The 12,741-nt window shown below is 37.1% G+C and overlaps 1 protein-coding gene across 1 annotated transcript in view; it reads right to left on the minus strand.

Annotated features, from left to right (window-relative positions):
* The window catches only part of LOC142336524 (uncharacterized), a 28,246-nt gene that overhangs the window by 2,295 nt on the left and 13,210 nt on the right, over nucleotides 1–12,741 (minus strand). Inside the window, exons 2-3 of the mRNA XM_075385431.1 lie at nucleotides 9,044–9,289; nucleotides 1,041–1,185 (exon numbers count right to left, since the gene is read on the minus strand). Of these exons, the coding sequence (XP_075241546.1) occupies nucleotides 1,041–1,185; nucleotides 9,044–9,289 (391 nt within the window). The remainder of the gene's footprint in view (nucleotides 1–1,040; nucleotides 1,186–9,043; nucleotides 9,290–12,741) is intronic.

A 12,741-nucleotide genomic window follows, 5' to 3' on the forward strand; every position in this document is an offset into this window, starting at 1 on the left:
GTTAATTGGTGCCTGCAATTGAACCGATTGTTTTGCATGGCACTAGTGAAAATGACAGATGTAACAAAATAAAGCATTTACAGGTTAGCCAATAGGAAATAAAGAAGATATATTTTTTTCTTTCTGTTTGGCTGCCCGTTGAGATTTTTCAACAATTGCCCCCTGTGCAAGAAGATGGCTGTTCTTGCATAGAATTTAAGCGATCGATTTTTCAGTCAATCAAAGACGACTAATAACCTTACACGTATGCGCATACTCTGTTATATAATAAAGAATACGCCATTCTATGTTAATTTGCCGAAATGGAATAAAAAGCAAAAAGAATTTACGACTGGCAGCTGGGGTGGGTCGGTGATCGCGATTAACGCCAGTCAAGGTTTTGCAGCGATTTCCGGATTACATCCCACAGCACATAAGAGGCATGGTCAAGAACAGCGGTCTGCAAATGCGTTTTATTTTATATTCCGCTATCTAAACCGTAGGCTGAGTAATATTGTGGTAAAGTATACCACAGAAGTGGGACGATTCTCTTTTAGGTACGAAAGGGTGGCAGCTGTTGAAAATATCTAAGCGTTGAACAAATTGCACAATAATTTTTTAAATTTTTTAAGATGCGTTAGAAAACACGCCACGCCAAAAAATTGTAAATATGTGTTTTGTGCGTATGCCAATCCCACGTTCGGTTGTGTTAGATTGATAATCATGGCCAAATGAATTTTAAAATCGTTCAAAAAGTTAGGCTAAGTAGATAGTCGGCTCGATGAACGCATAATATTACAATGCTCTCAGTTTCTCATCCAATCAAATTTCTTCAGAAGTCTATTCATTTTGGTACGTTTGTTTGTTGATACACGTTTTGCATGACCAACTCACAACTGACCAAGCCCTGACTAAAGACAGCAATGCAAGAAGCGAAATCATAACGCTCCTCCGAAAAGAGCCACAGAAACTCTAGATATATCTTTCACTCGGCTATACCGTTTTCGGTAACCAAGTTGATTAATTTAATTCATCCCTTCGTAGGTCATGAAGACACTCACAACATTTCGACAGGTCCCACGAATCCGTCCTGGTCTCTGTCAAATATCCGGAACTGTTTGGCAATGACCGCGTCTTCATCATCGTCGTCTTGCATTCTTCTGGCCATCAGCTCACAGAACGCATTGAAGTCCAGCTCACCTCGACCTGCAATTAACCATCACGAGAAGTAAATAATCTAATCAGATTGACTGTATCAACTAAACGGGGAAATAGTAAAATAGTATTGGGGGTGGGGGGGTGTAATGCATTACATGACCAGTAAGCTGGGGGGGGGGGGGGGCTGGGGTGGGCTATAATGTGAACTACCTTAAAAGTTCAGAAAAAATATATTTTTCCGGGTTTTTTTGTAAGTTCAGAGCAGGCAGAAAAGGTGCAATTTCACAAGCGGATCTTGAAGATTTGACTTACAATTAAATTAGATTGTTTTCACTTTTGTACCAACAATGATAAAAAAAATTTTGAGGCGAGACATGAATGATCTAAGGAAAACGATGTTAGTAGAATTATTTGATCATTAGACGATGTTAAAACTAAGAATGTACTGCCGAAGATAGGCAGCCTGAAAAAGATAAGTCGACAGTATATGCTTAGTTCAATCCACCGGACAATTTTTGATCATATTTATGCTCATTTCCTAGAAACGCCGTCGAAAAACGATCTCTTCTAACATCTAGAAATCAAAAACAATTGTTGCCTAGAAAACCCGTCAAAAACTATCAATGCCACAAGCCTCCGGTCAGAAATTATCAGATTTAGTTTTGAAAACCAGTCAAAATTGGTCATTTAGAATTAAACAACAGTCGAAACGGTGATTTTACAAAATGCTGATCAAAACAACCATTTCGTAAACTTGAAAAAAAGACTAAAAGATCTGTCGTACAGATTTGCAATCTGTAGATTTGAATTGTTTCGTAGCGCCAATTAGCGTTCTTTACTTCGGCCAATTTAAGAGTGAATTGGCGGAGCGAATTCAGGTTTTATTTTGTTATTCAAATATTGACTATTTGAGTTACAAAGTTTAGGCTGATTTGGCGGAGCGAAATCACGTTCGACTAGTATCGGGTATTTCGCTTAGCGAAAGATACCAAATTTTAGATGCGTCTGAGTTTAGACTTTGGCGAATTGAAATCTAGTTAAGAGAGAGAGAGTCAACTATTTTGAATTACGAAATTGAGAAGAATGAAATTAGGCAAGATTAACAAAACTGCTTCACAATTTGTTCACAAGATAACATTACTAAATTGCGGCAACTTACAATCACGAGACAAGGTGAACAGACAAAAGATCATGCATAGGATATAAACAAATTAACAAGTATGAAATCATAGGATTTGATCTTCAAAATTAAACTGAATAAATGAACAAATTAAAATAGGGAAATTGAAACAAATTAAGTTAAACAGAAATTGAACTAAATTGGTTACACCAAATTAATGAACTCAAACTAAAAATGTACTATTGTACCACATTTCCCCCTTGGCGGAAATAAATAACATGTTATTTATCAGAAAATTAGTAATCAATATGTACTCGTTAAATAATTAATACTGTAATGTTTTAATCAGAGTTTTGAATGGCCAGTTTTACTCATTAATCGCTTTCGCTTTCATAATATCTCTCCGCTTCGCCAACTGTCACAGACAACTCTGGTTCCTCGTAATTCGGAGAGACGTAGAATTGAGTGGGATAGGAAGTTGTTGGGGAGCATGGGCCGACTGTGAAGTTTGACTCCTCTTGATTGGATTGTGCTGCAGCAGTTTGTATTGCAGAGATTATGGACTTGTTTTCGATTTGTTGTTTTTTAATGTTTTGCCGTCTCTTCTGTTTTCCAATTGCTGCAGTACTTGGTGTTGTGGGAGGGCATGATTGAATTGGAGTCACAGATTCATCCGATTCTGTGGTCGATATGGCAGAGCGTTTTCTCTTTGAAGGAATTAGCGCTGCGGATGCTTTCGTGGCTGCTTTTCTCTTCGGTCTGCTTGGTGGCTCCGCGATAATGATGCTTGAAGTCGGTAATTCCATTGGCACTGCGATATCGTTATTTGACTCTGTGGTTTGATTTCGCGGCACCGTTGTCTGTTGTTTCTTTGGCTTGGTCGGCATTCTTACTCGGAGGGCGCGTGTAACATTAGAGTGAATGGACGACACTGTGCTGACGTCATCTGCCACTTTTCTGTGTTTCATTTTCTTTCCACCTTCTAACTTTTTTCTTAATTCCTTTGCATGGTGGTAAATGATTTCCTCCGTTGTTTTTCCCGTGGGGAGTTTTGGGCGTCTATTTGCATATATTTGCAAATCTGTGTTTCGTTCCGCCTTTGTGCCGAACTTTGCGAGGTCAGAATTCCTTATTGTAACCTCTCTCTTGCCCGGTTCTTTGATTACTGAGGTGTTTTCGGTTGTTTTAATAACTGACGATCCTGGTGCAAGTACGTCATATAGACCGTCGAGACTTTTCTTTGATCGTTTTATTTGTGGTCTCTTTTTTGCCAATTTGAGCTCCAGTGACGATTCTGTTCTTGGTATCGGTTGGCCAACATCTGGATGAGAAATTAATCTCGATTCTTTGTTTGGGTCGTCCCTCTGTCTTTTCATTGCCTCTTTGCCCAGTTTGTCCTTGTTTATTTCCATTTCAATGTCGCTTCGCTCATCATTGTTCCAATTTTCGTCTGTGATGAGCTGGTCCCATTTGACAGTCTCCAAATCTAAATAATTGTTAAGAATATTTTTGTAAGTTAAACTTTTTGAATCGGGATTAGTCGTTATATTGCTTAATGGTGTATTCGCTTTTCTGCCAAAATGTGCCTCAAAAGGTGATATTCCAATAGTCTTTTGACGACATATTCGTAACTGATAAATTATTGAATTTATTGATGCTTTCATATTAAATTGATTTTGCGCCGCCGTTTTAATACAGGCTAAGCGATTCTTGATTGTTTGAATGAGTCTTTCAACCAAACCAATAGCTCTGTGGTCGTGTATTGGCGCCTCGATTAGCTGTATGTTATTTTGATTACAAAATGTTTTAATTCGATGCCCCGTTTGACATCTAGCCTGATCCAATCTAATCGCGCGGGGTATACCGTGTAGCAAAACATATTCTTGAAGAAAATTTAAAATATTATCTGCATTGGCTCTATCAAATACTTTTGCTGTTGGGAATTTCGAAAATCGATCAATACATGCAAGAAAATAAATCTCTTGATTTTTGTCATTATAAATGGGTCCTCCAAAATCAATTTGAATCTCTTCATTAGGAACTTTACATAGCTTTAATGGTGCCCATTTATTTGCTGGTATAATAGGTTTTAAATTTTTACCGATTTTGACACATGGGTTGCACTTTGCTGTTTTGGTGGCAATATCCCTGTGCATGTATGGCCACCACGCGTGTGTTGCCATATCCGTCATTCCCCATGTGCCAGGGTGAGTTGCGTGGATTGCGTCTACATACGCATCCTTGATAGCATGTGGGAGTGCAATTCTGTCGTCTATGCAGACACACCCATTCTTCACGTGTAAGTCCTTCCAGAAGGAATGAATGTAGGGTGAAATTTGTCTACATCTAACTTCATTGTCCGTCAAAATGCAGTCGCGAATCTCTTTCAAGATCGCGTCCTTGGTTGTCAGGCTGGCCATGAGAGAGCTTGAGAAGATCTTTGAGAGCGCGAAGTTGAAGGAATCCATGTACAAATCGTCTACTGAAAGCGAAGTGGCTGTTGTATCTGTAGTAGGTGTAATGGGGGTCACAGTTGCCGCTTGAACAGTAGAAGGCCCCGCCTCTGCAAATCTGACTCTCGAAGGGGTCGATTGTTTAACAGTCACCAGCGTGTCGTCGTCAGAAGGTGATTGAGACATCATGTAGATGTTCTTGAATTTTGTTGCGATTCGTTGAAAGTGATTTAAATTAGAGTGTGATTGTTGGGTGGGTCGGTTTAAGGCAAAAAGCGAGTGAGGAATGTTAGTTGTCTCGATTTTGGGGATGGAATTTAAATTATTTATCGTTAATTCGCTAATTGAGTTGTCAATTTGCCTGCTTGTAGAATGTTCTGGATTTCGCGGTGCGAAATCACTACATAAGTTATTAGTGGAATTCGGATTATTTACGACACAATTTGTAGATTGATTTCGCGCTGCGAAATCGACGTAATTTTCAGCATTTAATAAGAAGCGTTTCGCGCTACGTTTAATTATATCCAATTTAGCTACAATAAATTGCTCGTCGTATGTGGATATATTAGCAGCTTGTTGATGCGGGTCGCGAGATATATAATCCACTAATCCCATTTTTGTGCCCGTAAGGTGATCAATCGAGAATTCAAATGGTAGTAAACGATCTACCCATCGTGTCAGTCTACTATTATATGATTTATTGGATCTGTTTTCTCTCATAATAGAGAGAAGGGCTCTATGATCAGTTATCACAGTAAAGGGTTTGCCGTATAAATAATACCTAAAGTGTTCCACTGACCAAACAACACCCAGAAGTTCTAGTTCGTTTATGCTATATCTGTCTTCAACAGAGTTCAAAAATCGCGACGCGAATGCTACAGTATGCCACCCATTAGGTGTTCGTTGTTCCAATGCACATCCCAATCCTTTACGCGAGGCGTCACATATCATTCGCGTTTCTAAATCCGGGTTGAAATGTTTATTTTCAGTGGTTTCCGTAATTTGTTCTTTTATTAAAGAAAACTGTTTATCGTGCTCTTCCGTCCAGAGAAATTTCGAATTTTTCTTAAGCAATGGTCGGAGGGGGTAACATAATTGTGACAAATTCGGAATAAATTTTCCAAGATGGTGTACAGATCCCATAAAAGAGCGAAGTTTTTTAAGATTAGTAGGTGCCGATAATTTTCCAATTGCATCTGTTTTACTTGAAAGTGGGGTTACACCAGATTGTGTAATATTATGACCGAGCCATTCAATCGTCTCTTTTGCGAAATAACATTTTGCCAGATTTATGCGTAAGTTTTCCTGATCCCGTTTTATTAAACATTTTCGTACTAAGTGGAGATGTTTTTCGATTCCACCTCTACTAACGATCAAAATGTCATCTAGGAAACAGAAAGTATTTTCTAAACCGGCAAGAGTAAAATCAATAGCTTTTTGGAACTCCGCCGGCATGTCCGTCAACCCGTAAAATCCAGTTTTAAATCGATATGTGCCAGTCATATCACCACTGACTATGTTGAAGTTACAATGGCGGGCCGTATCACTGTGTAGCTTTAATTGACTATAAGCGTATTGCAAATCAAGAGTTGTGAAATGAGCGGTCTCCTGCGGCGCCGTTGACAGTGTTTGTGAAATCGTTTGAATTAGCGAATCTATATTAGGCATTTGATACTTGTTTTTATGAATAGCTTTGTTTAGGATTTTTGAATCAAGTGCTATTTTGATTGACTTGTCCTTTTTTACCGTAATGACAATCGGAGATATGAAAAATTGATCTGAACAGTTGTTTAACTTTTCGATATGTCCTTCGTTTAACAGTTTTTCTAATTCAATTTTCACTTTCGGTTGGAGGTGAATGGGTACTTTTCGTCCTTTTTGATGCATTACTTGATAATTTTTGTGAAATTTTGAATTGACCGTGTGGTTTTTTTGATTTCCCAATTCGGGAGATCAAATCAGGAAATTCTTTGCCATTGATTTCTTGATTGCACAAGGTGGATCTATATTATTAACTTCAGATTGCGGGCAAGGCTTCTGAGAAATTGTAATACCTAACTGGTCAAAAAGGTCCCGTCCTAATATTGGTCTAAATCCATCGGATACAGCTGTTATTTTTGCCTTCTGTATACTCCAATCATTGCATTTTACCGGCGTTTTCAAAGTGCCAAGAGGTTGGACGATATCATTCGAAAATGACTTCAATTCCAATGGTCTTTTCTCCGACCATTGTGATTGAGCACAATTGAACAATATTTCTCTTGCGAGTGACATATTAATAATGGTACAACCACTACCAGAGTCTAGAAGTAAATCACAGTTTGTGTTTCCAATTGTTAATGTTAAATTTTTCAGTGTCAAATTTGGGGAACTCGTATTTTCAACAGTGGCAACGTAATTATCATCCGAAGAATCATAGTCTGAATTGATTTGCGCATTATAATTGATATAATTGACGTTTAGACTTTCCTGGCTAAAATTTTGATTAGATGTTTCTGCCGTATCTATATTGTTAATGCGATTAGTTTGTTGAGTGTTTCTTGTAGAATTATGTCTTCGACGACAAAATTTAGCGAAATGGTTTTGCAAACCACAGTGATTACATTTCTTACCCATTGCGGGGCAAACCTGACGATGTGTAGGTGACCAGACTTGACCACAATCACGGCATTGTCCAATGGATGCACGGTTTGTGACTGTTCTGCTTGATTGAGGTCCTCGTACTCCCGCGCCGCGAAATCGATTTAATTGGTGTACTGTGTTTACCGTACTGCCAGTTGCTCCGTTATGAGATGAAATTCTTTGCTGATTCTGATTACCCATTTCCATGTTTACTGCAATGCTGAGTGCCCTCTCTGGTTCAACTGTGTCCCTTAGAAGCTCCCGCTGAATGTCATCGTCTAGCATGTTAGTGATGAAAATGTCCCTGATGATGGCTTCTTCACGGTTTTCAAAGTCACAATTTTCAGCCAGTTCTTTTAAGATGCTGTAGAATTGCTCTACGGTTTCGCCCTTCTTTTGCTTCCGAGAGAAGAACACAAATCGATCGAATGTGATGTTTCTTGGGCGGATAAAGGCAATCTCCATCATTTCCCAGAGTTTTAGGGTAGTCAAATCGTAAATGTTGTCGTGCGGGAATTTTTGTGTTAATAGTCGTCTTCCTTCAGTACCAATACTTAGGTACAACAGAGACACGCATTTCTGATCACACAAATTCCAAGGACGCTCCCCACATAGTATTCCCGCTTCGGTTATTTTTTGACACTTTAGTTCCCATTGTAGCTTCAGCTGGTTGTTTCTTACCCTACGTTCTCTTTCTGCTTCCTCGGTTGTGTCGTCAATCGGCATTTCGTACTTCGGTTCCACTGGCAGGCGAACTGTCGATGGTTTGGGTTGAAGCAATGTGTCTATAGTTATGTTCTCGCGAGCGAGAATTGCTAGTTTTAATTGAATTCTCCATTTCTCCCATCTGATTGGTGGGTCTGAGGTTGGTCGTTCCCAAAAATGGCTCTATCGACAGCGGTGTTTTTCTCGAATATCCTGCTGACTGCGCCATGTCGTACAGATTTGCAATCTGTAGATTTGAATTGTTTCGTAGCGCCAATTAGCGTTCTTTACTTCGGCCAATTTAAGAGTGAATTGGCGGAGCGAATTCAGGTTTTATTTTGTTATTCAAATATTGACTATTTGAGTTACAAAGTTTAGGCTGATTTGGCGGAGCGAAATCACGTTCGACTAGTATCGGGTATTTCGCTTAGCGAAAGATACCAAATTTTAGATGCGTCTGAGTTTAGACTTTGGCGAATTGAAATCTAGTTAAGAGAGAGAGAGAGTCAACTATTTTGAATTACGAAATTGAGAAGAATGAAATTAGGCAAGATTAACAAAACTGCTTCACAATTTGTTCACAAGATAACATTACTAAATTGCGGCAACTTACAATCACGAGACAAGGTGAACAGACAAAAGATCATGCATAGGATATACACAAATTAACAAGTATGAAATCATAGGATTTGATCTTCAAAATTAAACTGAATAAATGAACAAATTAAAATAGGGAAATTGAACTAAATTAAGTTAAACAGAAATTGAACTAAATTGGTTACACCAAATTAATGAACTCAAACTAAAAATGTACTATTGTACCACAAGATCACACCAGTGGAACGAAAGTTAAGGACTTAGATCATTTGCCACTCTAAATCCCGGCGTCGGTACTAAATATCCTGTTTAAAACTCGTACTGGAAGGATTTCATCTAAGTAGCGATTTAGAGCTAAGCTGTGAAACTGGGTTTAGCTCAATGAGAAACAAAAACTGATGGTCAATACCTGATTCGTCAACTTCGTTGATCATGTTGTGAATCTCAGTTGGGTCTGGAGAGAACCCCATTTTGGTCAGACACGTCTGCAACTCTGTAAACCCAATGGAACCATTGCCATTCACGTCGAATAAGTCGAAGGCCTCTTTGAACTCTGCTATCTGACTCGGTTCCAATGTCGATATCAGTTTATGACTGTCATCGTCGGATGCATTTGAGGTACGTGACGATTTGGATGACTTTTTGGACTTGGGCACTAAAAAGGAACCCCAATCTAAAGATCCAAATTAATTTACTTCAATTTCATAACAAAAGATCAATGAACCAAAAAACTTAAACTTTTGCTTGACCAGGTGAAAGTTAAGAAAGCGATTTAATTTTTTTTATCCCAATGAAGAAAAATTGTAATAACCCAGTGGGATAACGCGTATAATTCGCACTAATAATTGTTCATAAATGACATTAGGTTTCAACTTTGATGGTATTGACCCGGGCTATCAAGTTTATTTATTTTTTGGGTATAAAATTTTTTTAGATACTCATTGATCATATCAGGTCATATAAGAATCATACTAGTCACACAAAGTCGTATAATATTTGTATGATTTACGGGTTGTAATGCTAAGATCTCAGGATGGCTAGACAGGTATTGACCGACTTCGGTTGCGTACAGGGGTTTCTAGACCGATCATACCCAAAATTAGGTATTAACCAGATCAAGCAGACTTTGGCAAATATTGGTCAGACCGAAGAGAATTTGCCCCGACTTTTGTGTGAACTGAACCTTTTGTGTGGACTGAAACATTTTAGAAATTTTGGGTTTACCTCTTGTTAAAAAAGTGAAAAGAATAAATTATATTTTTTGGTATGCTTTTATATATTTGAGTGGGTCAGCCCAATGGTGTGGCCTTAGTAGGTCCCTAAGGCCACACCATTTGGCTGACCCACTCAAAGATATAAAAGCATACCAAAAAATATAGTTTATTCGTTTCACTTTTTTAACAAGAGGTAAACCCAAAATTTCTAAAATGTTTTGAGTGAGAAAACCGTCAATTTTAAGAGTATTGTGACTTCCTTTGGGCTTTTGATATGAGTGTTAGCCAGAGAAAATAAACCGAAATGTGGGTATTGGCCAGATCGAACAGACCCAAAAGCAAAAAATTGGCCAGAGTGGATTATGGATAGGTATTGAGCAACCGAATAGAACGAAATGTGGGCATTGACCAGACCGAACAGACAAAATACTGGTTTTGGACGTAGAAAAAACGAGATCTGAACTTTTTCCAGACCATTGAGTTTAGTCACGCCACACCGCCCTGTCCGCAACCCCAGTCAGTCCAGCCAATACCTGTCTTGGGTCGTGAACCTCATCCTGGGATCATATTTGATTTGTGGGTAATCACAGAAAAATAATACCAAAACCTTTACGACCAATAGAATTGTATAACATTTGTGTTGAAATTTGTCATAGAATGAAAGAGTATTTATGGTTTTTTGGTAGTCAAGCAACGCATCAATATGATTTCTTTGAGGTCATAAAAGGATCAGATATGATTTTTTGAAGTAGTATAAGAAATCATCAATTATTTCTTTGGAGTCATGGAAGAATGATATATTTTTTTGAAATCAGACATTGTTTGTACTGGCAAATACGTTTGTTTCCACGACATCATATAGAGTTCGTGTATGACTGCTAAGAAATGACGACCCTCAAATTTAGTCAGCAAATTTGTTGTTTACGATTTTGATTCAAAAAATAAGAAGATTGAAAGACTGAATTTTTTCTAATTGCGGGCTTAACCAAACTAAAGATTCTTATTTCAAATAACACTTTCTTCTGAAAAGCTTGCTAAACTTGTGTTTTTTGTTGTTTTTTTCACAATTTCCAATTTTACATTGATTATTGCAACATCGGACTGTCCATCGCTTACGGTTCCAATTCGGTCTCTGTAATTTTGTACGCATTTCTCAAACTTGTCTTTTAATCCAATCCCCATTTTTATGTGCAATATATCTTCGGTAATTTAATTTTAACAAGACAATTTTCGTGTTCAAAAAACAAAGTAATGTAAAAATTAGTTTTCTTTAATTAAAAAAGCCGGCGAATAACAGCAATTCCTACTAATGAGAATAAGAGCAATTAACAAATGCTGAGGTTTGCACAAAATAAGTTGCAACACACAAAATATCCTTTTATAGGCATCAGCTATTAAAATTGCGAATATTTAGTCAATTTACACTTTTTGACTTCAAGAGGAGAGTGGTAAGTCTGGATTGATTAATCAAAATGCTCAAGAAAAAATATCGTTGGTTTTTTATTTGCAAACTTTAAGTGAAACAAGATGCAAAAATCAATGTCGCACGTGCAAACTAGTGTTTCAGGTCAATCAGCTGGGCACTCGTAAAAAGAATAAAAGAGACAGTTGTTTGCGTCCACATATTGCACCGAGAAAAGCAAAATAGGTATAATTTTTTTGCAATGTTACTCGAATGTTTTGTTGACGAGCGCCATTTTAAATTCATATATTATGATTTGTATATTTAAGTATATTAAATCAGTAAACATGTTTTTTTTTCTTTTTTAAGAGCTTGTGACGTTCTCAAGCATTGATCAGACTTCTATCGGCAATTTTCAGCTGTTTTTTTTAATCTTTGCTCACCTTTCAGACTATTTTTAGAAATTTAAGTAGATGGATTTCAATTTTTGTTTTGAAAAATTCTTTATTTGGTCGCAGTTAGTGCTTTTCGGGGACTATTTGATTTGAATTAAACGATTTTGAAACGCTTATGAAACAAATAAACGAGGGTTTCAGATTATAACAACCCACAATGCTGTTGGCAAAAAACCATGCGACAACAGATTGCGCCAACTTAATACGATATAAAATTTTCTCATAACACTTTTTTGAATTGACAAATTATTCTTTGATCTGGAAAATTGCAAAGTCTTGATAAAAATTAAATTTCGAAGTAAAAAATCAGCTTTTCATGCTCTGGGAAATTATGATCTAAAAACCAAAAAGCAATGATTTTAACATAATTCTGCTACACTGGCTCAATTTTTTCTTAACGAAAAAACATTACCTGAAAAAATATTTTACCTAATTGATTCGCGTAAAAGATAATTGTCTTGCTCTTATTTTTTCATGGCCAGTTTTACGAAGAGTAGAGTAAGAAGTGATAAAAATCTATGTTTTCAGCTGGTTTTAAAAACATTTTACTAAGATAGTACCTTTGAATTGAAATGCTTGATATGGTAACGTATCTAGAGTTCGTGCAATAATAGTTACTGATTTTACAGCTCAAAGACGATGAGTCGAAATGCAAAAGTCCGCCTCTCAGTTGACGTCTTTTGAAGTAAAAATAAAAAATAAATGTTTAAATTAGATTGAATCTGAAGTAATTTAGTGAGAAAAATAGTTATGATTTCTAGCATGCAGTTTATTGACTCAAAATTGTAAAATGAAGACCATTAAAACAGAGCTTGAGGAGGAGAAATCTCAAAATTAACACAGAACAAAGTAAACATTAGCTTTCTTATAAATAAGGATAGGAAGAAAACATCTCTTTGTTTTACTTCTAACAGTTTGCACAGCTTGATACAAAAAAACTTTGTCGAGGCTTGATATAAAAAAAAATCTAAAAACGCTGAGACAGAAGCCAGATGTCCAATTGTTTGGAATAAAGATTGAACACGTTTTTTACTAA

Source organism: Convolutriloba macropyga, chromosome 3 (genome assembly GCF_964194025.1).
Source record: "Convolutriloba macropyga chromosome 3, txConMacr16.3, whole genome shotgun sequence".
Classification (NCBI taxonomy): Eukaryota; Metazoa; Xenacoelomorpha; order Acoela; family Convolutidae; genus Convolutriloba; species Convolutriloba macropyga.